Here is a 25,017-nt window from a genome sequence, read left to right on the forward strand (position 1 = left end):
CAGCCTACCACCAGCTCCCCATTCGCCCAGAGGACCACAAATACACGGCCTTTGAGGCGGATGGCCGTCTCTACCATTTTTTAAGAGTCCCTTTCGGTGTCACTAATGGGGTCTCGGTCTTCCAGCGTGAGATGGACCGAATGGTGGACCAAAACGGGCTACCTTCCCGTACCTGGACAACGTCACTATCTGCGGCCATGACCAGCAGGACCACGACGCCAACCTCCAGAAGTTTTTACGCACTGCGACTCTCCTGAACCAGACCTATAACAAGGAGAAGTGCGTATTCAGCAAGCACCGCCTAGCAATCCTCGGATACGTGGTGGAAAACGGGGTCATCGGCCCCGATCCAGACCGCATGCGTCCCCTCCTTGAACTTCCCCTACCCACTAGCATCAAAGCACTGAGAAGATGTTTAGGCTTCTTCTCGTACTATGCACAGTGGGTCCCCAATTACGCGGACAAAGCCCGTCCGCTCATAAAATCTACCTCTTTTCCCCTGACAGCAGAGGCTCGCCTAGCCTTTGAAAGGATAAAAGCCGACATCGCGAAAGCCACGATGCACGCTGTCGATGAGTCCATCCCCTTTCAGGTGGAGAGTGATGCATCTGATTTCGCCCTGGCCGCCACACTTAACCAGGCAGGCAGGCCCGTCGCCTTTTTCTCTCACACCCTCCAAGGCCCTGAAATTCGGCACTCCCCTGTGGAGAAAGAGGCTCAGGCCATTGTGGAGGCCGTACGGCATTGGCGCCATTATTTGGCTGGCAAACGGTTTACCCTGCTCACGGACCAGCGGTCCGTGGCATTCATGTTCAACAACACGTTAAAGGGAAAAATTAAGAATGATAAAATCTTGAGGTGGAGAATCGAACTCTCCACCTACAACTATGATATCACGGTAGCACAAGGGCGGCACGGTAGCACAGTGGTTAGCACTGCTGCTTCACAGCTCCAGGGACCTGGGTTCGATTCCCGGCTTGGGTCACTGTCTGTGTGGAGTTTGCACATTCTCCTCGTGTCTGCGTGGGTTTCCTCCGGGTGCTCCGGTTTCCTCCCACAGTCCAAAGATGTGCGGGTTAGGTTGATTGGCCAAGCTAAAATTGCCCTTAGTGTCCTGAGGTGCGTAGGTTAGAGGGATTAGTGGGTAAATATGTAGGGATATAGGGGTAGGGCCTGGGTGGGATTGTGGTCGGTGCAGACGCGATGGGCCGAATGGCCTCTTTCTGTACTGGAGGGACTCTATGTACCGTCCGGGGAAGCTCAATGAGCCCTCAGATGCCCTGTCGCGTGGAACATGTGCCAGTGTGCAGGAGGACCAATTACAGGCCCTCCACAATGATCTCTGCCATCCGGGGATCACTCGGCTCTTCCATTTTGTAAAGGCTCGGAATTTGCCCTATTCCATAGAGGATGTCAGGTCGATAACTCGACGCTGCCAGGTATGTGCGGAGTGCAAGCCGCACTTCTACCGGCCTGACAGGGCACACCTCATTAAGGCCACTCGCCCTTTTGAACGACTGAATGTCGACTTCAAGGGGCCCCTCCCTTCGACGGATCGGAACGTGTATTTCCTCAACGTTGTTGACGAATACTCCCGATTCCCCTTTGCCATCCCCTGTTCTGACATGTCCTCTGCTACGGTCATCAAGGCCCTGCGGAGTCTTTTCACCCTGTTCCGCTACCCCAGTTATATCCACTGTGATAGGGGTTCGTCGTTTATGAGCGACGACTTGAGGCAATACCTGCTCTCTAAGGGAATTGCCTCAAGTAGGACTACAAGTTACAACCCCAGGGGTAACGGACAGGTCGAAAGAGAAAACGCTACAGTCTGGAAGGCTGTTTTACTAGTGCTACGGTCTAGGGGTCTTCCAGTCATCCGTTGGCAAGACGTACTTCCTGATGCGCTCCATTCGATCCGGTCCCTCCTGTATACGACAACCAACACTACCCCACATGAGCGGATGTTTGTCTTCCCTAGGAAGTCTTCCTCTGGGACCTCACTGCCGTCTTGGTTGACGTACTCAGGACCTGTTCCCCTGCGGCGGCATGTCAGGGCCCGCAAGTCCGACCCTTTGGTTGAACAGGTCCATCTCTTCCACGCCAACCCTCAATATGCCTATGTGGCATATCCTGATGGGCGAGAGGACACGGTCTCTATCAGAGATCTGGCGCCTGCAGGGGACCTGGAAACCCCCGTCACTCCTGCACCCCTGGTTAGGATTCCTTTGCCCATTCTCTCCCCTCCTGGCACGGCGCGGGCAGCATCGGGACCTCAACTTGATCCTCTTACTCCCGTGTGCAGCTTGCCTGAGTCCAGGGGATTGTCGCCATCTCGAGGTCGGCGGTCGGGAGAGGAACTGGAGGAGTCTGTGGACACCACCTCGGAGAGTGGGTCGTCACCACGGTCACCAGAACCGGCACTGGAGCCGGTACTGCGGAGGTCGCAGAGACGGTGCGGACCTCCGGTTCGGCTGAACTTGTGAACATGTGGACAGTTCTTATTGTTTTTTTTACCCCACCTGTCTTTGTTTTTTAAAGGAGGGATGAATGTGGTGAACCATAGATGGTCACCACTATGGGTACTTGTATATATGTTACTCTCGTTGCTGTTGGGGTTAGGGTTGTTGGATGTTCCACCTGTTATTATTGTTGATGTGGTACACTCCGTTCGGCTCCGCCCAGGACTCCGCCTTCTTACAGGAGTATAAAGGTCACTGCTACTTCCTAGTAGTCTTTAGTCTGGGATAATATTGTTGAGTAGTGTGCTCCTATTTGTAGTGAATAAAAGCCTTTATTCCCGGGTACGTTCTAGCCTCCCATGTGAATCAATCGCGCATCACCTCCCCCTCCCTCCCTCCCTCCCTCCCTCCCTCCCCCCTCCCTCCCTCCCCCTCCCTCCCTCCCTCTCTACCCCCTCCCCTCCCCCCTCCCCTCCCCCCTCCCCCCTCCCCTCCTCCCCCCTCCCCCCCACCCCCCTCCCCCACTCCCACCCCCCCTCCCTGCCTCCCACCCCCTTCCCCCTCCCACCCCCCCACCCCCCCTCCCACCCCCCCTCCCACCCCCCCTTCCCCCCCTCCCACACCCCCACCCCCCTCCCTCTCTCCCCTCCCCCCCCCATCCCCCCCTCCCCCCCCCCCCTTCCCTAACCTCAGACTTTCAGCATGAACCTGGGTCGGAGTGCTGACCTCATCATAGGGATTACTCATGGTCCTAGTGCACGCAGCTGGAAGCATAGTTGCAGGTGGGGGTTTGCTGAAAACAATGAAAACCGACAGTGATGCAGTCTCAGCGTTTTTAAAGCAGCATTGTCTGTGGCCAATGCTACACGGGTTCTGGGTCTCTGCCTGAGTGGGGGAGGGGTTGGTGGTGCTGTGTTACTATTCTGGAACCTGTGGGGGGGGTTATGGACAGTGTGTTACTGGGGGGCTGGGAGGTGAGCAGCATTCTTTAACCTCTCCATCTGTCTCTCCCCTTCTCCCAATTTCCCACCCCCCACTATCCAGATTGACGAGAGGGCTTTTGCAATGCAACCAATTGATCTTGCTGTTCTTTTGTTGCTGCTGGAGCTGAAGAGGAAGAACAGGAGAATGAATTGCGGGCAGGGGAGGCCCAGGCCTTACCACTCGCAGAAGGAGGCAGGATGTGGCTGCCATTCGCCTGGGGGGTGGCAGGGGGAGGGGATCAGGAGAAAGAGGGAGCAGAGACCCTGGCAGTTCTTCGAGCAGCTGTCGGACATCACGTGCTGCCGAAGCCTCTGGCTCCGAAAGGAGACAGAACGACACCTGTGCCATTTGTTGCAGGACCTGGCACCTTGGGGCACTGGGGAGCACCCACTCTCGGTGGCTGTGAAACTGACAGCCACCTTAAACTTTTATGCTACCGGGTCTTTCCAGACCTCCAGTGGAGACCTTTGTGACATCTCACAAGCATCCGTCCACAAGTGTGTGAGGGAGGTCATGGATGCCCTGTCTGCCCAGGCTGGCCAGTGTATCAAATTTGACCTGGACCAGGCCCATCAGCAAGCCCGGGCTGCAGGATTTGCAGTCATTGTGGGGATGCCAATTGTGCAGGGGGCTATAGACTCCACCCACGTCACCCTCAAGGCCTGGATTTGTGAATAAAAAGGGCTTTCATTCAACAAGTATGCCATTGGTGTGTGACCATCTGCTCAACACTATGCATGTCTGCGTCAGACGTCCAGGCAGCATTCGATTCCCGGCTTGGGTCTCTGTTTGTGCGGAGTTTACACATTCTCCCTGGGTTTCCTCCGGGTGCTCCAGTTTCCTTCACCATCCAAAGATGTGCGGGTTAGGTGGATTGGCCATGTTAAATTGTCCCTTAGTGTCAGGGAGACTCGCTTGGGTAAATGTGTGGGGTTGTGGGGATGGGGCCTGGTGGGATTGTGGTCAGTGCAGACTCGATGGGCCGAATAGCCTCCTTCTGCACTGTGGGATTCTATGATCTCCACCCCACCGCCCCCCCAACTGCTGTCCTACAATCTCCTGCAACATTGTGACACCAGAGTGGTGGACCTGGGAATGCTGTGTTAGTGAGTTTCTGTGGCAGGCAGGAGGGTGAGTACAACTTGCTATGCACCATTGAAGATGCCGTGGCGCAAAACTAGTCTGACTCCTACCTGTGCTCTCTATGCACGCTGGCACCTGGGCCCACGTCTGGGTAGTGAGTAAGGGATCACGAAACCCATATGCTGGCCCGTGCAGCGTGTGGGTTGGGGGAGGGGAGGGAATCTCTCGTGGGTTCTGGGGATGCCATGGCAGATGGTGTAAGTTGCTGCCAATCTCTGCCAACAGCTGTAGTCAGTGACTTCTTTGAGTGCCTTCATTTTCTCAGTGACAGAGCGTTGGGCTTCCCCCCGAAATCAACATGCAGGTTCCCTCTGGGGTAAAGGGGTCAGTAATGTTGGGGTGTCCAATGTCCGTGGGGGCCGGGGAGGCAGTAACAGGCCTGGAAGGGATTCAGCACGGGAGCTGCTTTATTTTATTTTTTTCCTGCGCATGCACGGTTTGGAGCTGCAGGCTTTCGGGTGCATTAAGCCCCACCCACTGCCTTCTGTAGCGAGAAACGGGAGTCACCCAAAATTTTGCAGACAGAGTCCATATGATTGGGTGTGAAAATGCGCCCAAAAAATGGATGTGAACTCTCCCAGTTTCACACCCGCCCGACACTTAGAAAAAATCTCGTTAAGTTCGGCCCCTTATCTTTACACTCATGCCAAAGTTAAAAAAATAGCTGATGTTTAGCCTAACTTCATAATATACCTGGGGTTTCTGTTCTGGTCCCTAATATAAGAAGGTCTGAAAAACTGAGAAATGGATTTCTATCACTTATTAATTTTACCATGTTTTCAAGGTAATTTGTTGAGCATGTTTGCAGAATTCAAATTTGCAGAATTCAGAGCTGACTGATCTATTCTTTGGTAGGCAACTGTGTTGGAAGAGATGCCACCATTTCCTGAGGGGCAATCTTCAATCCTTAACAAGTTAAAAAAGAAGAAAGGATCCAGCACCATGACTGATCTTGAAGAGGCTAAAAAGGAGCGGAATGCTGATGCCAATGGCAACATTGAACCCCCTGCGGTGAACAATGTGGTATGTGATTCGGTGTCTTGTGAGACAGTAACTGGCTCTCATATGTACAATCATTAGAATGGTTACAGCACAGAAGGAGGCTATTAAGTCTTAACTCCATGCTGGCTCTCTGCAGGGACACTCAATTAGTCCCACTCACACTCTGCCTTTTCCTTGTAGCCCTGCAATTTTTTTCTCTTTAGGTAATCATCCAATTCCCTTTAAAAGCCACAATCAAATTTACACCCACTGCACTCTCAGGCAGCATATTCCAGGTCCACACCACTTTGGTGCATATAAAAGATTTTTCTTGTATCATCTGTAGTTTTTTGCCAATCACTTTAAATCTGTGTCCTCAGGTTCTTGACCTTCCACCAATGGGAGCAATTTCTCCCTATCCATACATTCCAGAGCCTTCATGGTTTTGAATACCTCTATCAAATCTTCCCTGAACCGTTTCCTCTTCAAGGAGAACTGTCCCAGCTTCTTCAATCTATCCATGTAACTGAGGTCCCCCATTCCTGAAAACATTCTCATAAAATATTTTCTGCACCCTTTCTAAAACCCCCATGTCCAGAATTGGACAAATACTCCACTTGAGGCTGAACCGGTACTTTAGGGAGATTTGCCATAACTTCTCCTCTATACTGGGGAGACCAAATGCAGACTGGGTGACTGCTTTATGGCACACCTCTGCTCAGGCTGCAATCAGGATCCCAAATTTCTGGTTTCTTGTCAATACTCTGTATCTAACCCTAAGCTGTACCTGTCCTGGGAGTGTTTGATGGGGACAGTGTAGAGAGAACTTTACTCTGCATTTAATCTTGTGCTGTGCCTGTCCTGGGAGTATTTGATGGGGACAGTGTAGAGAGAGCTTTACTCTGTAACTAACCCCGTGCTGTACCTGTCCTGGGAGTGTTTGATGGGGACAGTGTAGAGAGAACTTTACTCTGCATTTAATCTTGTGCTGTGCCTGTCCTGGGAGTATTTGATGGGGACAGTGTAGAGAGAGCTTTACTCTGTAACTAACCCCGTGCTGTACCTGTCCTGGGAGTCTTTGATTAGGACAGTGTGGAGGGAGCTTTATTGTGTACCTTACCCTTGCTGTATCTGCCCCGGCAGTATTTGATAGGTTACTCTTAGAGTGAGATGTCATAGAGTCATAGAGGTTTACAGCATGGAAACAGGCCCTTCGGCCCAACTTGTCCATGCCGCCCTTTTTTTTTGAAACCCCTAAGCTAATCCCAATTGTCCACATTTGGCCCATATCCCTCTATACCCATCGTACCCATGTAACTATCTAAATGCTTTTTAAAAGACAAAATTGTACCCGCCTCTACTACTACCTCTGGCAGCTTGTTCCAGACACTCACCACCCTCTGTATGAAAAAATTGCCCCTCTGGACACTTTTGTATCTCTCCCCTCTTATCTTAAACCTATGCCCTCTAGTTTTAGACTCCCCTACCTTTGGGAAAAGATATTGACGATCTAGCTGATCTGTGCCCCTCATTATTTTATAGACGTCTATAAGATCACCCCTCAGCCTCCTACGCACTAGAGAAAAAATGTCCCAGTCTATTCAGCCTCTCCTTATAACTCAATCCATCAAGTCCCGGTAGCATCCGAGTAAATCTTTTCTGCACTCTTTCTAGTTTAATAATATCCTTTCTATAATAGGGTGACCAGAATTGCACACAGTATTCCAAGTGTGGCCTTACCAATGTCTTGTACAACTTCAACAAGACATTCCAACTCCTGTATTCAATGTTCTGACTAATGAAACCACTCTGTCCACCTGTGACTCCACTTTCAAGGAGCTATGAACATATAGCCCTGGATCTCTTTGTTCTGTAAGTCTCCCCAATGCCTTACCATTAACTGAGTAAGTCCTGCCCTGGTTCAATCTACCAAAATGCATCACCTCGCATTTGTCTAAATTAAACTCCATCTGCCATTCATCAGCCCACTGGCCCAATTGATCAAGATCCCGTTGCAATTGGAGATAACAGAGGGTGGTAGTGGAAGGGTCTTTTTCCGGCTGGAGGCCTGTGACGAGTGGTGTTCCGCAGGGCTCTGTATTGGGACCTCTGCTGTTTGTGATTTATATAAACGATCTGGAAGAAGGTGTAACTGGGGTGATCAGTAAGTTTGCGGACGACGGAAAATTGGCAGGACTTGCAGATAGTGAGGCGCATTGTCAGAGGCTACAGAAGGATATAGATAGGCTGGAAATTTGGGCAAAGAAATGGCAGATGGAGTTCAATCCTGATAAATGCGAAGTGATGCATTTTGGTAGAAATAATGTAGGGAGGAGCTATACGATAACTGGCAGAACCATAAAGGGTGTAGATACGCAGAGGGACCTGGGTGTGCAAGTCCACAGATCCTTGAAGGTGACGTCAGGTGGAGAAGGCGGTGAAGAAGGCATATGGCATGCTTGCCTTTATAGGACGGGGCATAGAGTATAAAAGTTGGGGTCTGATGTTGCAGATGTATAGAATGTTGGTTCGGCCGCATTTGGAATACTGCGTCCAGTTCTGGTCGCCACACTACCAGAAGGACGTGGAGGCTTTGGAGAGAGTACAGAGGAGGTTTACCAGGATGTTGCCTGGTATGGAGGGGCTTAGTTATGAGGAGAGATTGGGTAAACTGGGGTTGTTCTCACTGGAAAGACGGAGGATGAGGGGAGACTTAATAGAGGTGTATAAAATTATGAAAGGCATAGATAGGGTGAACGGTGGGAAGCTTTTCCCCAGGTCGGTGGTGACGTTCACAAGGGGTCATAGGTTCAAGGTGAAGGGGGGGAGGTTTAACACAGATATCAGAAGGACATATTTTACACAGAGGGTGGTGGGGGCCTGGAATGCGCTGCCAGGCAAGGTGGTGGAGGCGGACACACTGGGAACGTTTAAGACTTATCTAGACAGCCATATGTACGGAGTGGGAATGGAGGGATACAAAAGAATGGTCTAGTTTGGACCAGGGAGCGGCACGGGCTTGGAGGGCCGAAGGGCCTGTTCCTGTGCTGTATTGTTCTTTGTTCTTTGTTCACTGTCCACTGTGCCACCAATCTTAGTGTCATCTGAAAACTTACTAACCATGCCTCCTATATTCTCATCCAAATCATTAATATAAATGACAAATAACAGTGGACCCAGCACTGATCCCTGAGGCACATCTGGTCACAGGCCTCCAGTTTGAAAAACAATTCTCTACAACCACCCTCTGGCTTCTGTCAAGAAGCCAATTTTGTATCCATTTAGATACCTCACCCTGGATCCCGTGAGATTTAACCTTATGCAAAACCTACCATGCGGTACCTTGTCAAAGGCCTTGCTAAAGTCCAAGTAGACAACATCAACTGCACTGCCCTCATCTACCTTCTTGGTTACCCCTTCAAAAAACTCAATCAAATTTGTGAGACGTGATTTTCCACTCACAAAGCCATGCTGACTGTCCCTAATCAATACTTGCATCTCTAAATGCCTGTAGATTCTGTCTCTCAAAATACCTTCCAACAATTTACCCACCACAGATGTGAGGCTCACTGGTCTGTCGTTCCCAGGCTTTTCCCTGCAGCCCTTTTTAAACAAAGGCACAACATTTGCCACTCTCCAATCTTCAGGCACCTCACCCGTGACAATCGATGATTCAAATATCTCGGCTAGGGGACCCGCAATTTCCTCCCTAGCCTCCCACAATGTCCTGGGATACACTTCAGGTCCCGGGGATTTATCTACCTTGATGCGCTTTAAGACTTCCAGCACCTCCTTCTCTGTAATATGTACACTCCTCAAGACATCACTATTTATTTCCCCAAGTTCCCTAACATCTATGCTTTTCTCAACAGTAAATACTGATGAGAAATATTCATTTAGGATCTCACCCATCTCTTGTGGATCCATGAAGAGAGACTGAGTAGACTCGGGCTATACTCATTGGAATTCAGAAGAATGAGGGGAGATCTTATAGAAACATATCAGATAGAAGCAGGGAAGTTGGGAAGGGAATTCCCAAGTAGAAGTAGAAGAAGGGAAACTGACAGGTTAGAACAAGGGGGCAGGGCCTCAAAGTAAGGGGGAGCAGACTTAGGACTGAGTTGAGGAGGAACTTCTTCACCCAAAGGGTTGAGAATCTGTGGAATTCCCTCTCCAGTGAAGCAGTTGAGGCTACCTCATTGAATGTTTTTAAGGCAAGAATAGATACATTTTTGAACAGTAAAGGAATTAAGGGTTATGGTGAGTGGACGGGTAAGTGGAGCTGAGTCCACAAAAAGATCAGCCATGATCTTATTGAATGGTGGAGCAGGCTCGAGGGGCCAGATGGCCTACTCCTGCTCCTAGTTCTTTTGTTTGTATGTAGGTCCTCAGGATAACATCTGCTGACTTTACAGGTAGATGCTTCAGATGTTGTTTGTAGGTGGTCTCAGGAATTAAGGAGACAGCAGCCCCTTGTCGACCTCCATTTTGATTGGTTTCCCATTCAATTTTGGAATTATCCAAAATTGGTGAATCGATAATACATTCAGCTTTAAATCTTCATTTATCTTGTTCTTTTCTTCTACATTATAACTTATTTTGGTGAAATTTGTTTCATTTTTCGTCTTTGGTATATCCAGGTTGCTTTTAGAGACGCTCTTTTCTACAGTTATTTTCTTACAGCAAGCCCTGGTTATGCGACCAATCTTGCCACAATTTTTTGCATTGGCTATTCTTGCTCCAACATTCATCTTGTGAATGGTCTGTGTTTGCACAGCAATGACACATCTGTTACTGGGTAGACTTCCTTTGGTTGGATCCTCGTGTGTGCTCCTGGCTGAAAAGTCTTTTTTGCAGCAAGTTCCATTGAAATGGCTAACTCCAAGACTGTTTTTAACCCTGAATGTTTATAATTTTCACTATGTAGCTTGATTTGTAATGAGTCTGTCTCGCATAGTATCATCCAAAGAGTCACCAAATTCACATGCTTCATGGGGCGCTTCAGGGTCGTGATGAACCGCGCGATGTTTTCTCCATCTAACTGATCCCTTTTATGAAAATGGATATGCTTTGTTATGATCAATCTTGGGGCGTAATGACCTTCTAAAATTTTGGTTATTCTTGGTAAGTTTTACTATCAGGTTTCTCTGGTTTAACCAAGCTCCTTGGTAGATTAGAAGTTTTACTGCTAATAGTACGTGAGAAAACAGGGATTACGATATCCTTGGGTATTTTATTGTCTTGCTTATAATAAAGAGCTAAGAAAAGTACAACACAGGAACAGGCTCTTTGGCCCTCCAAGCCTGCACCGATTATGATGCCTGCCTAAAATAAAACCACTTACGGAGTTGGTATCCTTCCATTCCCATCCTATTCATGTATTCGTCTAGTTGCCCCTTAAATGCCACAATCGTACCTGCTCCCACCACCTCCTCAGTTAGCATGTTTCAGACATTATCCAGCCTCTGTGTAGAAAACTTGCCTCACACATTTCCTCTAAACTTTTCCCCATGCATCTTAAACCTATGTCCCCCAGTACTTGACTTTTCTATCCTAGGAAAGAGCATCTGACTATCCAGTCTGTCTATGCCACTTATAATCTTGTAGCCCCCTATCAGGTCACCCTTCAACCTCTGTTGTCCCAGTGAGAACAAACTGAGTTTATCCAACTTTTCCTCATAGCTAATACCCTCCAGACCAGGCAACATCCAGGTAAATCTCTTCTGTACCCTCTCTAAAGCATCCACATCCTTCTAGTAATGTGGCAACCAGAATTGTACACAATCTAAATGAGGCCTAACTAAGGTTCTGTACAGCTGCAGCATGACCTGCGAATTTTTATACTCAATGCCCCGACCGATGAAGGTAAGCATGCCGTATGCTTTCTTGACTATCTTATCCACCTGCGTTGCCACTTTCAGTGATCGGTGGACATTTGCGCCCAGCTCTCTCTGCCTGGCAATACTCTAAGGGTTCTACCATTTACTGTATAATTCCTACATGCATTGGACCTTCCAAAATGCATTATCTCACACTTGTCCAGATTAAACTCCATCTGCCATTTCTCCGCCCAAGTCTCCAACTGGTCTATATCTTGCTGCATTCTCTTCACTATCCACAACTCCACCAATTTTTGTGTCGTCTGTGAACTTACTAATCAGACCAGCTACATTTTCCTCCAAATCATTTATATAGTGAAATATTTCTTAATAAGACTTCGAACTCTCAGATTCTTCCTCAAATGGTCCAATGGTGCCAAAGTTTCCCGCCATTTCTCATTAGCAATGTAAATTGCGCAACAGCGCCTTTGAAAAATTGTCTAGACTCTATGGCAGTGCAAGCCAACTGTAGCAGTTATTTTTCTCCGAAGATTTACTGCAGTGCAAAAATCTTTCCTGCTCTGCCTCTGTGCCTATTCTAACAGTATACATGGCGAGCTCCGCAACCTGAATTCCTTGGGGTGCCGGTTTAATTAACTCGGGACCATCTTTTCTGCCTGCAACCTTACTGGTCCAATGTCAGGTACCGTTACTTAACCTGTTGTTGATTTTGTCCTATGTCGGGATTTTCCATTGTCTCCTGTTTTGATTTTTCTTGGTTTTTTTTAGTTAAAGAATTAAACTCTGCTCCTCGGCACTAATTTTCTTTTGATCCTGTTATATTTGAAGCACCTGTTGCAGAATAAAAGAACAAAAAGTGATAGCATGTGGGTTTTGGGTGTAACAACAGAACATGTTTATTAAGTACAAAAACAGAAAATGCTGGAGAAACTCAGGTTTGACAGCATCTGTGGACAGAGAATAGAGCCAACGTTTTGAATCTGGATGCTGACGAAGGGTCATCCAGACTTGAAACATTGGCTCTATTCTCTGTCCAGAGATGCTGTCAGACCTGCTGAGTTTCTCCAGCATTTTCTGTTTTTGTTTCAGATTCCAGCATCCACAGTGTTTTGCCTTTATTTTGGGTTTATTAGGTTCCACAGTGGCTAGATCTAGATTGATTGATTAAAGCCTGTGAAGTAGCCGATGGTGTCACAAACTGACCATATGACCAAACCCTTAAAGGGACCATGCAACACACAAACCTCTCTCGCAAACCAGCACGGTGACAAGTGCTGCCTCACAGCACCAGGGACCCTGGTTCAATTACAGCCTTGGGTGACTGTCTGTGTGGAGTTTACATGTTCTCCCTGTGTCTGCGTGGTTTCCTCTCACCGTCCAAAGGGATAAATATGTGAGGTTATGGGGATAGGGCCTGGGTAAGTATGCTCTGTTGGAGATTCAGCGCAGACTCGATGGGCCAAATGGCCTCCATCTGTACAGTAGGGACTCTATGATTCTATATAACAGAGGGTGTAAATGGGACTTTTTAAAGTTGACAGGCAGTGAATAGTGAAGTGTCAAAAGAATCAATGCTGAGGGCTCAACTATTCACAATCAATATTAATGACTTGGATGAAGAATGGGTGGAAAGGAGACCCAGAGACATAACCACCACCGAGAAGAATGGGTGGAAAGAGGACCCAGAGGCAGTGGGTACCACCTGGAAAAGCGGGTGAAGAGTGTGCTGCAGTCAGCATCTCAATGAAACAGTCTTGGAACCTGCTGATTGGTAAGTTGGAACTGGTGAGTATCTATTCTACTCTTTGATAGTATAGCAAAAGTACAGGTAAGGTCTGTTGTTACAGAGTAATCACCTGTAATAGAAAAAGTTCCTTAGTGTTGTTAATATTCTCAAACTTGGCAGTAGTAAGGGGAGTGATCTAAGGGTTAGTCATGGCAGGACAGCTTGGCCACGTAGAAAGCTCCTCTTGTTCTATGTGGGAAACCAGAGGCAATTCCAGTGTCCAAGATGAACTTGTGTGCAGGAAGTGTCCCCAGTACAGCTATTGGAAATCCATATGTTGGAGTTGGAGCAAAAACTGAAATCACTCTGGAGCATCCGTGATGCTGATATTCTTGTGGATAGCATGTTTAGAGAGGTAGTCACACCCCAGCTAGATCTGCATAGGCAGCAAGGGAATGGGTGACTGCCAGGTAGAGTAGAGGCAGGCAGATAGTGAAAGAATCCCCTGATATCATACTTCTCTCAAACACATATGCTGCTTTGAATGCTGGCAGGGGAATGACTTCTCGTGGAATGCAGTGAAAGCCAAGTCCATTACTTCATGGGTGGCTCAAATGAAAAAAGGCGTAGGGCTATAGTAATAGGGGATTCAATTGTAAAGGGAACAAATACGTGTGTCTCTGGCTGCAAAAATGATTCCAGGATGTTATGTTGCCTCTCTAGTGCTGGAGTGCAGGATGTCATGGAGCAGCTGCAGAACATTTTAGAGAGGGAATGCAAAAAGCCAGTGGCTGTGGTACACATTGGTACCAATGACAAACGCAAAAAAAATGGATGAGGTCCTGAAAGCTGAACACGGCGTTAGGTGATAGGAGTTAGAAGAAACAGGATTTCTAAGATAGTAATCTCAGGATTACTCCCAGTGCCACACGCTAGTAAGAGCAGAAATAGGATGATAGGTAGGATGAATGCGTGGCTGGAGGGGTGGTGTAGGAGGATGGGTTTCAAATTCCTGAGGCATTGGAACAGGTACTGGGAAGGTGGGACCTGTACATACTGGATGGGTTACACCCCAACAAGACTAGGACCAATATCCTTGCAGGATGTTTGCCAGTGCTGTTGGGAGGCTTTAAACTAGTTTGGTAAGGGGATGGATACCTGAGGAGGGGGTTGGAGTGATGGAAACTGGGTTAGAAATAAAAGGTGGAAAAAGTTAAAGTAGGGGAGAGAGACATGGGAATTAAAGACAAAAAACCTAACAGTGGCATTATAGATGGGCAGGAAGAAAAAGTGGTAGAAAAAATAAAATTAAGAGCTCTATATCTTAATGTACGTGGCATAAACAACAAGTTAAATGAACAGATAGCACAAATAGAGTTAAATGGGTATGATCTAATGGGTATTACTGAAGCATGATTGCGAGGAGATCAAAGTTGGGAAATAAATATTCAATTGTTACTTGACTTATGAAAGAACAGGCAGGAAGGAAAAGGTCATGGAATAGCTCTGCTAATAAGAAGAAATAAGTACAGTTCTTAGGGACGATCTAGGCTCAGCGGGTGTGGAGTCGATTTGAGTGGATGTGACAAATACCAAAGGAAGTAAGAGAGTGGTAGAAGTATTATATAAACCTCTGAAAAGTAGCGACACTGGAGGAAAGTATTTAACTCAAGAAATAACAAATACATGTAAAAAGAGCACTGCATTAATCATGGCCAACTTTAATTTTCATATGAATTGGGCTAATCAAATTGGAAATGGCAGCAAAGAGAATGAATTCATAGAATGCATTCAGCATGGTTTCTTAGAACAATATGTTATGGAACCAACTAGGGATCAGGTTATTTTGGATCTGGTAATGTTTAATGAGGTAGGTTTGATAAATTATCTCAAGGTTATGGCTCCCCTAGGATGTAGTGATCACAGTATGATAGAATTTAGCATTCAGCTTGAGTGTAAGAAAATTGGGACTGAAATATCAGTGTTTAACTTAAAGAAGGGGAATTACGAAGGTATAAGGATGGAATTGGCCAAAGTGGACTGGTCATATAGATTAGTAGGTGGCAGACATTTGGGGGGATAATTTTTTTTTGTGCCCTAGGGCAACTAGGGACGGGCAATGAATGCTGCTGTAGCCAGTGTCACCCACATCCCATAAATGAAAAATATATCATCACTCCCAACAAAAATACATCCCAATGAGGAGGAAAGACTTAAGAACCCACCATGGATAACCAAGGAATTAAGGAAACTATTAAGTTGAAAGCAGAAACATATAAGATGACAAAGGTTAGTGGTTGGCCAGAAGTGTGCGAAAGATTCATAATGCGGCGAAGATGAACTAAAAAAATAATCAGGAAAGAGAAAATAAACTACAAGGGCAAACTCACGAGAAAGATAAAAACAGACAATGAGTTTTAAGTACTTTAGAAAGAAGAGTGAAGTAAAAGAAAGTATTGGCCCCTTAGAGAATTAAACTGGGGAAGTAATTGGCAGAGGAGTTAAACAGATATTTTGCATTGATCTTTACTGTAAACCAGTGCCGGATTTAGACTTGGTGAGGCCCTAAGCTATATAAAGCTTGGAGGCCCCTTGTTAAAAAGTTACACCAAAAGGTCTCACAAAGGTGCGTACCAAAACAGGACCTTGGGTCACCACAAAAAAATTGAAAACATAATTATGCCTTTTAATTATTTAATAGCAAGGTATTTAAAGTGAAAAATACAAATTATTTTCAAATGAATGCATTTACTGATTACATATTTATCATTTGGCTGCCTTGATCTCTCTCATAGATTTTGGTAATTTTGGTAATTTTTTGAGTTGCTCTTCAAGCTGGTGCTTTCTTTTTCTTTTCTGGTATCCGCTCATAAATGTTCTCTTCATCGTAAACCTTCTGAAATTTTGTGAGGCCCCTGCGGATTGTGAGGCCCTAAGCTGTAGCTTGTTTAGCTTATGCCTAAATCTGGCACTGCTGTAGAGGATGCTACAAACATCCCAGAAATAGTAAAAAATTACTGGGGAGGAATTAAATACAGTCTCCATCACCAGAGAATTTGTTTTCAGCAAACTAATGGGTTTGAAGGCTGACAAGTCCCCTGGACCCAATGGTTTGCACCCCAGGAAATTAAAGGAGGTAGTTACAGAGATTGTGGATGCATTAATTGTAATTTTCCAAAGATCCTTGGATTTTAGAACTGTGCCAAAGGAATTGAAAATTGCTGATCCTAGTACCATTGTTCAAAAAGGGAAGGAGACAAAATGCAGGAAACTAGTTAGTCTAACTTCTGTTCTTGGAAAACTATTAGAATCAATTATTAAGGAAGGAATAGCAGTGCATTTGGAAAGTCATAAGCTGATCAAGCAGAGTTACATGGTTCCATGAAGGAAAATCATGTCAGACAAATTTGCTAGAGTTCTTTGAGGAGGTAGATAGAACAGATAAAGGAGAACCAATCGATGTATATTTGGATTTTCAAAAGGCATTTGATAAAGTACCACACAAAAGGCTACTTTGCAAGATCGGAGTTCATGGTGTTGGAGGTAATATTCTGGCATGGGTAGAGGATGAGCTAACTGACAGGAGGTAACGAGTAGCGATAAGGGGGCCTTTCTCAGATTGGAGGGCAGTAACCAGTAGAGTGCCACATGGATCGGTGCTAGGACCACAGGTCTTCATAATATACATTAATGATCTGGAGGAAGGAACAGTGTACTGTGGCCACATTTGCAGATGGTACAAAGGTGGGAGGGATGACAGGTTATAAGGAGGATATAAATAGCTTACTGAGAGATATTGACAGGTTAAGTGAGTGGACAGAAAATTGGCAAATGGAATTGATGCGCATCAATTGAACACAAGGCACGAAGCTTCGGTAACAGAAGGCTTTTATTGTCTAACAATGGAACTTAATAGAACGTTAACACACTATCCCAGACTGACGAGGTCCCGCCCGAGCAGGGGGTCTTATACCTCTCCCAGGAGGCGGAGCCCGACTGGGATGTGCCACAACAGTAACAACCACAGGCGTATCAATCCCACCCTAGCCCAACAACAACATTAGAACAATCCACAGTGGGAACCAACGATGGTTCACCACATTCACCCCTCCTTTGAGAACAAAGGCCGGCGGGGTACGAAAACAGACTAAAATGTCAACAGATTATAAGTTCAGACGGTCTGGAGGACCGCACCGTCGTTGTGACCTCCTCAATACCGGCGGTGACACCGGAGTAGGTGCTTGCGGTGGCGTTCTCCCCAAAACAGCGTCCAGCTGTTCTCCCACGGACTCACAGGCCGGTTGACCCTGATGAAGCGGTAGTGCAGGGGATCCCGATACATTCTGCGATGGCGCCGATCTCCGGGGCTCAGGCAAGCTGTGCATTGGAGTAAAACTGTTAAGCACTGGTCCCGGTGCTGTCCGCGCCACGTCCGGGGGAGAAATAAGGGATAAGGGATTCGTCACTGGGGGTATGGGAGCGACAGGAGTTGCTACGTCCCCTGCGGGCGCCAGGTCTCGGATCGAGACTGTGTCCTCTCGCCCGTCAGGATATGCCACATAGGCATACTGAGGGTTGGCGTGGAGGAGGTTGACCTGTTCGACCAAGGGGTCGGACTTGCGGGCCCTTGCATGTCGCCGCAGAAGGACGGGTCCTGGGTACGTCAACCAGGCTGGTAAAGATATCCCCGAGGACGACTTCCGAGGGAATGAGAACATCCTCTCGTGGGGAGTAGCATTGGTTGCCGTACACAGGAGGGAGCGAATGGAGTGAAGCGCATTAGGGAGGACCTTCTGCCAATGGGAGACCGGAAGGCCTTTGGACTTCAGCGCCAATAGGACAGCCTTCCAGACTGTAGCATTCTCTCTTTCCACCTGTCCATTACCCCTAGGGTTGTAACTCGTGGTCCTACTAGAGGCAATCCCGTATGAGAGCAGGAATTGCCTCAAGTCATTACTCATGAACGACGAGTCCCTGTCGCTATGGATATAGCTGGGGTACCCGAACAGGAAAAAAGATCACGGAATGCCTTGATCACCGTGGCAGTCGACGTGTCCGCGCAGGGGACAACAAACGGGAACCGGGAGTACTCATCTATTATGTTCAGAAAGTACACATTCCGATCTGTTGAGGGAAGGGGGCCCTTAAAATCCACACTCAGCCTCTCGAAGGGGCGAGTGGCCTTGACCAAATGTGCCCGGTCAGGTCGGTAAAAGTGCGGTTTGCATTCCGCGCAAATCCGACAGCTCCTTGTCACCGACCTGACGTCCTCCACCGAGTAAGGCAGGTTGCGGGCTTTGATAAAGTGGTAGAGCCGAGTGACCCCAGGATGGCACAGGTCATTATGGAGGGCGTTCAAGCGATCCTCCTGCGTAGTAGCGCATGTTCCGCGCGAGAGGGCATCCGATGGCTCATTGAGTTTCCCTGGACGATACACGATATCGTAGTTATAGGTGGAGAGTTCAATTCTCCACCGCAAGATCTTATCATTCTTGATCTTGCCCCTCTGCGTGTTGTTGAACATGAACGCCACGGACCGCTGGTCCGTGATCAGGGTGAACCGCTTCCCCGCCAGGTAATGGCGCCAGTGTCTGACGGCCTCCACAATGGCCTGGGCCTCCTTTTCCACCGCTGAATGCCGAATTTCGGGGCCTTGGAGGGTGCGGGAAAAAAACGCGACGGGCCTGCCCGCCTGGTTTAGTGTGGCGGCCAGGGCGAAATCAGATGCATCGCTTTCCACCTGAAAAGGGATGGATTCGTCTACCGCGTGCATCGTGGCTTTCGCTATGTCGTGTTTCAATTCCTTGAAGGCCAATTGGGCCTCTGGCGTGAGTGGAAAAGTCATGGACTTAATAAGCGGACGGGCTTTGTCCGCGTAGTTGGGGACCCACTGCGCATAATAGGAGAAGAAGCCTAGGCATCTTCTCAGTGCTTTTGCGCTAGCGGGCAAGGGAAGTTCAGCAAGGGGGCGCATACGGTCTGGATCAGGGCCAATGACCCCGTTTTCCACCACGTATCGCAGGATGGCTAACCGGCGCGTACGGAATACACACTTCTCCCTGTTGTAGGTCAAATTCAGGCGAGATGCAGTGCGTAAAAAGTTCTGGAGATTTGTGTCATGGTCCTGCTGATCACGGCCGCAGATGGTGACATTATCCAGGTACGGGAAGGTAGCCCGCAGCCTGTTCTGGTCCACCATTCGGTCCATAGCACGCTGGAAGACCGAGACCCCATTGGTGACACCAAATGGAACCCTAAGAAACTGATACAGACGACCATCCGCCTCAAAGGCCGTGTAGTGTCGGTCCTCTGGGCGAATGGGGAGTTGGTGGTAGGCGGACTTAAGGTCTATGGTGGAGAACACCCGGTACTGCGCAATCTGATTGACCATATCAGATATGCGTGGGAGGGGATACGCATCCAGCTGCGTATATCGATTAATGGTCTGACTGTAATCAATGACCATCCGGGGTTTGTTCCCGCTCTTGACCACCACAACCTGTGCTCTCCACGGACTAACACTGGGCTGTATGATCCCTTCTTTGAGGAGTCGCTGAACCTCAGATCTGATGAAGATCCGATCTTCAGTGCTGTAACGCCTACTTTTAGTAGCGATGGGCTTGCAGCCTGGTACCAGATTCTTGAATAAAGAGGGTGTGGTGATCTTTAATGTAGAAAGATTGCATGCGGGGCGCTTTGGACAATTTGAAGACTGCAGCTGTTCCCCTACTGTCAGCGAAGGGAGTGGCCCACCGTACTGTAGGATCACACTCTTCATGTGGACCATAAAGTTTAGTCCGAGGAGAATTGGTGCGCAAAGATTGGGCAACACAAGTTGCCTGAATCGCTCGTAAATTGTGCCTTGCACTTTCAAGGTTACCACACAACGTCCTAGCACAGGGACAGACCGGGACCTTGATGCCATAGAGATTGTCTGTTTGGCAGGTTGAATCTGGAGTCCACACCTCTTTACAGTGTCAGGGTGAATAAAGCTCTCAGTGCTCCCGCTGTCAAACAGACAATAAATTGCACGACCATTTACCTGTATATCCATCATCGAACAGTCAAGCCTGTGGTGCTTAGCCTGGTTCAGGGTGATCGACGCCACCGTTGGTCCGTGAACGTCACTGCAGGCAGCTGAGGTCGATGCTGAGGACCCCTGCTGGTCGCTCATGGTCATCGTCGACCAAAATGGCCGCCCCCATGAATTGCACATGGTTGAGGGCGCCAAACGTAGCGACTCCTGGTGGTCATCCTCCTCCGACTCCGTCGAGCACAATGGCGTCGTCCTGGACTCGCACGTGGACGAACCCCGTGAGTACTTCGACGACGATGGTGATGATCCCCGTTCTGAAGGGTCACAGGCTGCACTGCCGTTCTTGGGCTTCGATCTGCACACCTTCGCATAATGCCCCTTTTTACCGCATAGGTTACAGACTACCGCTTTAGCGGGACACTTTTGTCGTGGATGCTTGGCTCCTCCGCAGAAGTAGCACCGCGGGCCGCATGGGGCTGCAGCCGTCGTCGGGTCGACATGGGAGCACGCCATAACACTGCACTTCGAGCCCGTGGGGCGAGGAGGGATTTGCGACTGCTGCTGCCACGTTGTCTCCACGTGGTCCTCCGGATACAGGACCAAGCTCTTCGAAGCCGCCTCAAGCATTTCAGCTAATTCCATAGCTTGGGTCAGGTTGAGATTCCCCTTTTCTAGCAGCTTGAGACGGATGTATGAAGACCCTACCCCTGCCACAAACGCATCTCGGGCGAGGTCGTACATGTACTGCTCAGCCGACACAGCTTTGCAGTCGCAGCCCCTGGCAAGCTGCAAGAGCTCATTGGCGTAATCCTCCATGGTTTTGCCCGACTGCCGACGTCGTGTAGCGAGGAGGTAACGAGCGTGGATCTCGTTGGGAGGTTTCGTGTAGCGCTTTTTTAAAAGCTCGAGGGCCCTCAGGTAAGTGGTGGCCGCACGGATCGCGAGGTAGACTGTGTCGCTTACCCTCGCATGGAGGACCCGGAGTCTGTCATCATCTGTGGTGACCGCTGCGGAGGCTGCCAGGTAGTCTTCAAAACACTTCAGCCAGTGATCGAAGGTGTTAGAAGCGCCCACCGCACGTGGATCTAGCGTCAGACGTTCTGGCTTTAGGATTAGCTCCATACTCTCCTTTCTTTTTTTTTTGTCGAGAGCTTAATGTTAGACAATAAAATTGATGCGCATCAATTGAACACGAGGCACGAAGCTTCGGTAACAGAAGGCTTTTATTGTCTAACAATGGAACTTAATAGAACGTTAACACACTATCCCAGACTGACGAGGTCCCGCCCGAGCAGGGGGTCTTATACCTCTCCCAGGAGGCGGAGCCCGACTGGGATGTGCCACAACAGTAACAACCACAGGTGTATCAATCCCACCCTAGCCCAACAATAACATTAGAACAATCCACAGTGGGAACCAACGATGGTTCACCACAGGAATTCAATGTGCAAAAATGAGAGGTTGTTCATTTCGGAACAAAGTATGAGAAGGCAGATTATTATTTAACTGGAGAGAGACTGCAGAAAGCTGGAGCACAAAGGGTCCTTGTTCATGATACGCAGAAAGCTAGCCTACAGGTGCAGAAGATAATAGGGAAGGCAATGGAATGCTGGCTTTTATTTCAAGGGAGCTGGAGTAAGAGGTGTTGCTGCAACTATACAAGGTACTAAGTTAAGTTTATGTTTATTTATTGGTGTCACAAGTAGGCTTACATTAACACTGCAGAATAAGAAGTCTCACAACACCAGGTTAAAGTCCAACACGTTTATTTGGAATCACGAGCTTTCGGAGTGCTGCTCCATCAACAGGTGAGTGGCAATAGGTTCACAAACGCAGCATATATAGGCAAAGACACAATTGCAAGGTAATTACAGATTGGAATGTGAAGAATAGTTGGAATGTGAGTCTTTACAGGTAATTAAGTCTTTACAGGTACAAACAATGTTCGTGGAGAGAGGGATAATCACAGGTTAAAGAGATGTGAATTGTCTCAAGCCAGGATAGTTAGTAGGATTTTACAAACCTAGGCATATGGTGGGGGTTACAAGTAGAGTGACATGAACCCAAGATCCTGAGTGAGGCCATCCTCATGCGTGCAGAACTTGGCTATCAATTTCAAGGAGCAGCGCTCCGAAAGCTCGTGATTCCAAATAAACCAGTTGGACTTTAACCTGGTGTTATGAGACTTCTTACTGTGCCCACCCCAGTCCAAGGCCGGCATCTCCACCTCATTAACACTGCAATGAAGTTACTGTGAAATCCCCTGGTCGCCACACTCCAGCACCTGTTCGGGTACACTGAGGGAGAATTTAGCATGGCCAATGCATCTAACCAGCATGTCTTTCGGACTGAGAGGGGAAACTGGAGCACCCGGAGGAAACTGGGAGAACGTGCAGACTTCGTACAGACAGTGACCCAAGCCAGGAATCGAACCCGGGTCCCTGGTGCTGAGTGGCAGCAGTGCTAGCTGCTGAGGCAGCAGTGCTAACCACTGTGCTGCCCTAGGTATTAGTGAGGCCATACTTAGGATACTGTGTATAGTTTTGGTCCCTTTATTTAAGAAAAGATGTATCATCATTGGAGGCAGAACAGAGGAGGTTTACTAGGATGTTCACGGGTATGGAGAGACTGCCAAATCAGGAAAGATTGAACAGGTAGGGTCTGTACTCCTTGGAGTTCTGAAGAATAAGAGGTGATATGAGTGAAACATATAAGATTCGTAGGTGGTTACAGTAAATGTTGGAAGGATGTTTCCACTCATGGGAGAGTAGAACTAGAGGGCATAGTCACAGAATAAGGGAGTGCGGTTTAAGGTTTTGAGGAAAAATTTCTTCTCTGAGTGGTGAATCTTTGGAACTCTTTACCCCAGAAAGCTGTGCAGGCAGAGTTTTTTATTCACCTGTGCGACGTCACTGGCTGGTCAGCATTTATTGCTCATCCCTAGTTGCTATGGCTCTGGAGTCACATGTAGGCCAGACCGGGTAAGGATGGCAGGTTTCCTTCCCTAATGAACATTAGTGAACCAGATGGGTTTTTCCAACAATCAACAATAGTTTCATGGTCATTAGTAGATTCTTAATTCCAGATATTTTTTATTGAATTCAAATTCCACCAGCTGCTGTGGTGGGATTCAAATCCAGGTCCCCAGAACATTAGCTGAGTTTCTGGACTAATGGTCTAGTGATAATACCACCAGACTATTGCCTCCCCTTTGAAAATTTCCTAGGCTTGAGGTCAATAGGTTTTTAATCACTAGAGGAATTAACGGTTATGAAGAGAAGGCAGGTAAGTGGGTATCGGTGGTCAACCATGATCTTATTCAATTGTGCAGCAGGCTCGAAGGGCTGAATGGCCTACACCTGTTCCTATTTCTTATCGACTTAAGAGATCATAGAATCCCTACAGTGCAGAAGGAAGCAATTCGGCCCATTAAGTCTGCACCGTCCAGAATCCCACCTAGGCCCTATTCCCATAACCCCACATATTTACCCTACTAATCCTCTAACACTAGGGTCAATTTTAGCATGGCCAATCAACCTAACCCGCACATCTTTGGGTTGTGGGAGGAAACCGGAGCACCTGGAGGAAACCCATGCAGACACTGGGGAGAATTTAAACTAGATAGGTTGGGGGGAGGGGAGCTAGAAGAGTTGACTAGGATCAAGGAACTAATTGATGGGGGGGGAGGATGCAGGGGTAAGGGGAATTACAAAATTAATGGTAGAGGAGAGGGTGCAAGTGAATGAAGGCGGTAATTTAGATAAGGGAGTAGAGGGAGAGGGTGTTCGCGACTCATCAAAGCGGGTCCAGATAAAAGCTGGAATAAGGACACTTTGCCTGAATGCACGAAGCATTCGGAACAAGGTAAATGAGTTGATGGTGCAAATCAGCACAAGTGGGTACGATCTAGTGGCCATTACAGAAACGTGGCTGAAAGGTGACCAGGACTGGGAGATGAATATCCAGTATCCAGGGGTATCAGGCGTTTAGGAAGAATAGACAGGAAGGAAAAGGTGGTGGGGTCGCGCTATTAATAAGAGATAATATCAGGGTAGTACTGAGGGATGACATAGGCTCTGAGGAACAAAACGTGGAATCATTATGGGTAGAGATGAGGAATAGTAGAGGGAGAATGACACTAGTAGGTGTGGTATATAGGCCCCCAAATAATAATGTTGAGGTAGGGAGGGCTATAAACAAGCAGATAAGGGATGCGTGTAAAAACGGAACGGCAATAATCATGGGGGACTTCAACATGCACATTGACTGGCAGACTCAAGTCGGTAAGGGTGGAATGGAGGAAGAGTTCTTAGAATGCTGTCGGGATAGTTTCCTTGAACAGCATGTTACGGAACCGACGAGGGAATGAGCTATTTTGGATCTGGTATTGTGTAACGAGGTAGGTAGAATTAAGGATCTTATTGTGAAGGACCCTCTTGGGTCTAGTGACCACAATATGGTCGAATTTCTGATTCAGATGGAAGAGGAGAAAGTTTGGTCCCAAACCAGTGTCCTCTGTTTGAACAGAGGGAAATATGATAGGATGAGGGATGAATTGGCTAAGGTAGACTGGGAGAGCAGGCTGGCAGGTAGGATAGCTGAGGAACAGTGGAGGATTTTTAAGGAGATCCTTTTCAGTTCTCAGCAAAAATATATTCCAGCAAAAAACAAGGATTGTAAGAAAAGGGAGAACCAGCCGTGGATAACGAAGGAAATAAAGGAGAGTATTAAAATAAAAACAGCTGCGTACAGAGTGGCCAAAAATAGTGGAGAAACAAGTGATTGGGAAAAATTTAAGAAACAACAAAGAGAGACTAAGAAAGCGATAAAGAAAGGAAGGATAGACTA

At 47.7% G+C, this 25,017-nt stretch overlaps 1 protein-coding gene and 1 long non-coding RNA gene across 6 annotated transcripts in view; both read left to right on the top strand.

The window, feature by feature from the left end:
• LOC144498743 (uncharacterized) overlaps positions 1 to 25,017 on the top strand; it is a 689,113-nt gene that overhangs the window by 107,335 nt on the left and 556,761 nt on the right. The window lies entirely within an intron of this gene.
• ap2a1 (adaptor related protein complex 2 subunit alpha 1) overlaps positions 1 to 25,017 on the top strand; it is a 168,442-nt gene that overhangs the window by 86,865 nt on the left and 56,560 nt on the right. The window contains exons 14-16 of one of the 5 annotated variants that reach the window (XM_078220357.1): positions 5,442 to 5,577; positions 21,019 to 21,039; positions 22,622 to 22,650. In XM_078220357.1, the coding sequence (XP_078076483.1) occupies positions 5,442 to 5,577; positions 21,019 to 21,039; positions 22,622 to 22,650 (186 nt within the window). Of the gene's footprint in view, positions 1 to 5,441; positions 5,610 to 9,982; positions 10,001 to 18,493; positions 18,509 to 21,018; positions 21,040 to 22,621; positions 22,651 to 25,017 lie in introns of all 5 variants that reach the window. The other 4 variants (XM_078220353.1, XM_078220354.1, XM_078220355.1 and 1 more) reach the window with 4 other exon arrangements.

The sequence above is a fragment of the Mustelus asterias genome, chromosome 9 (genome assembly GCF_964213995.1).
Source record: "Mustelus asterias chromosome 9, sMusAst1.hap1.1, whole genome shotgun sequence".
Classification (NCBI taxonomy): domain Eukaryota; kingdom Metazoa; phylum Chordata; class Chondrichthyes; order Carcharhiniformes; family Triakidae; genus Mustelus; species Mustelus asterias.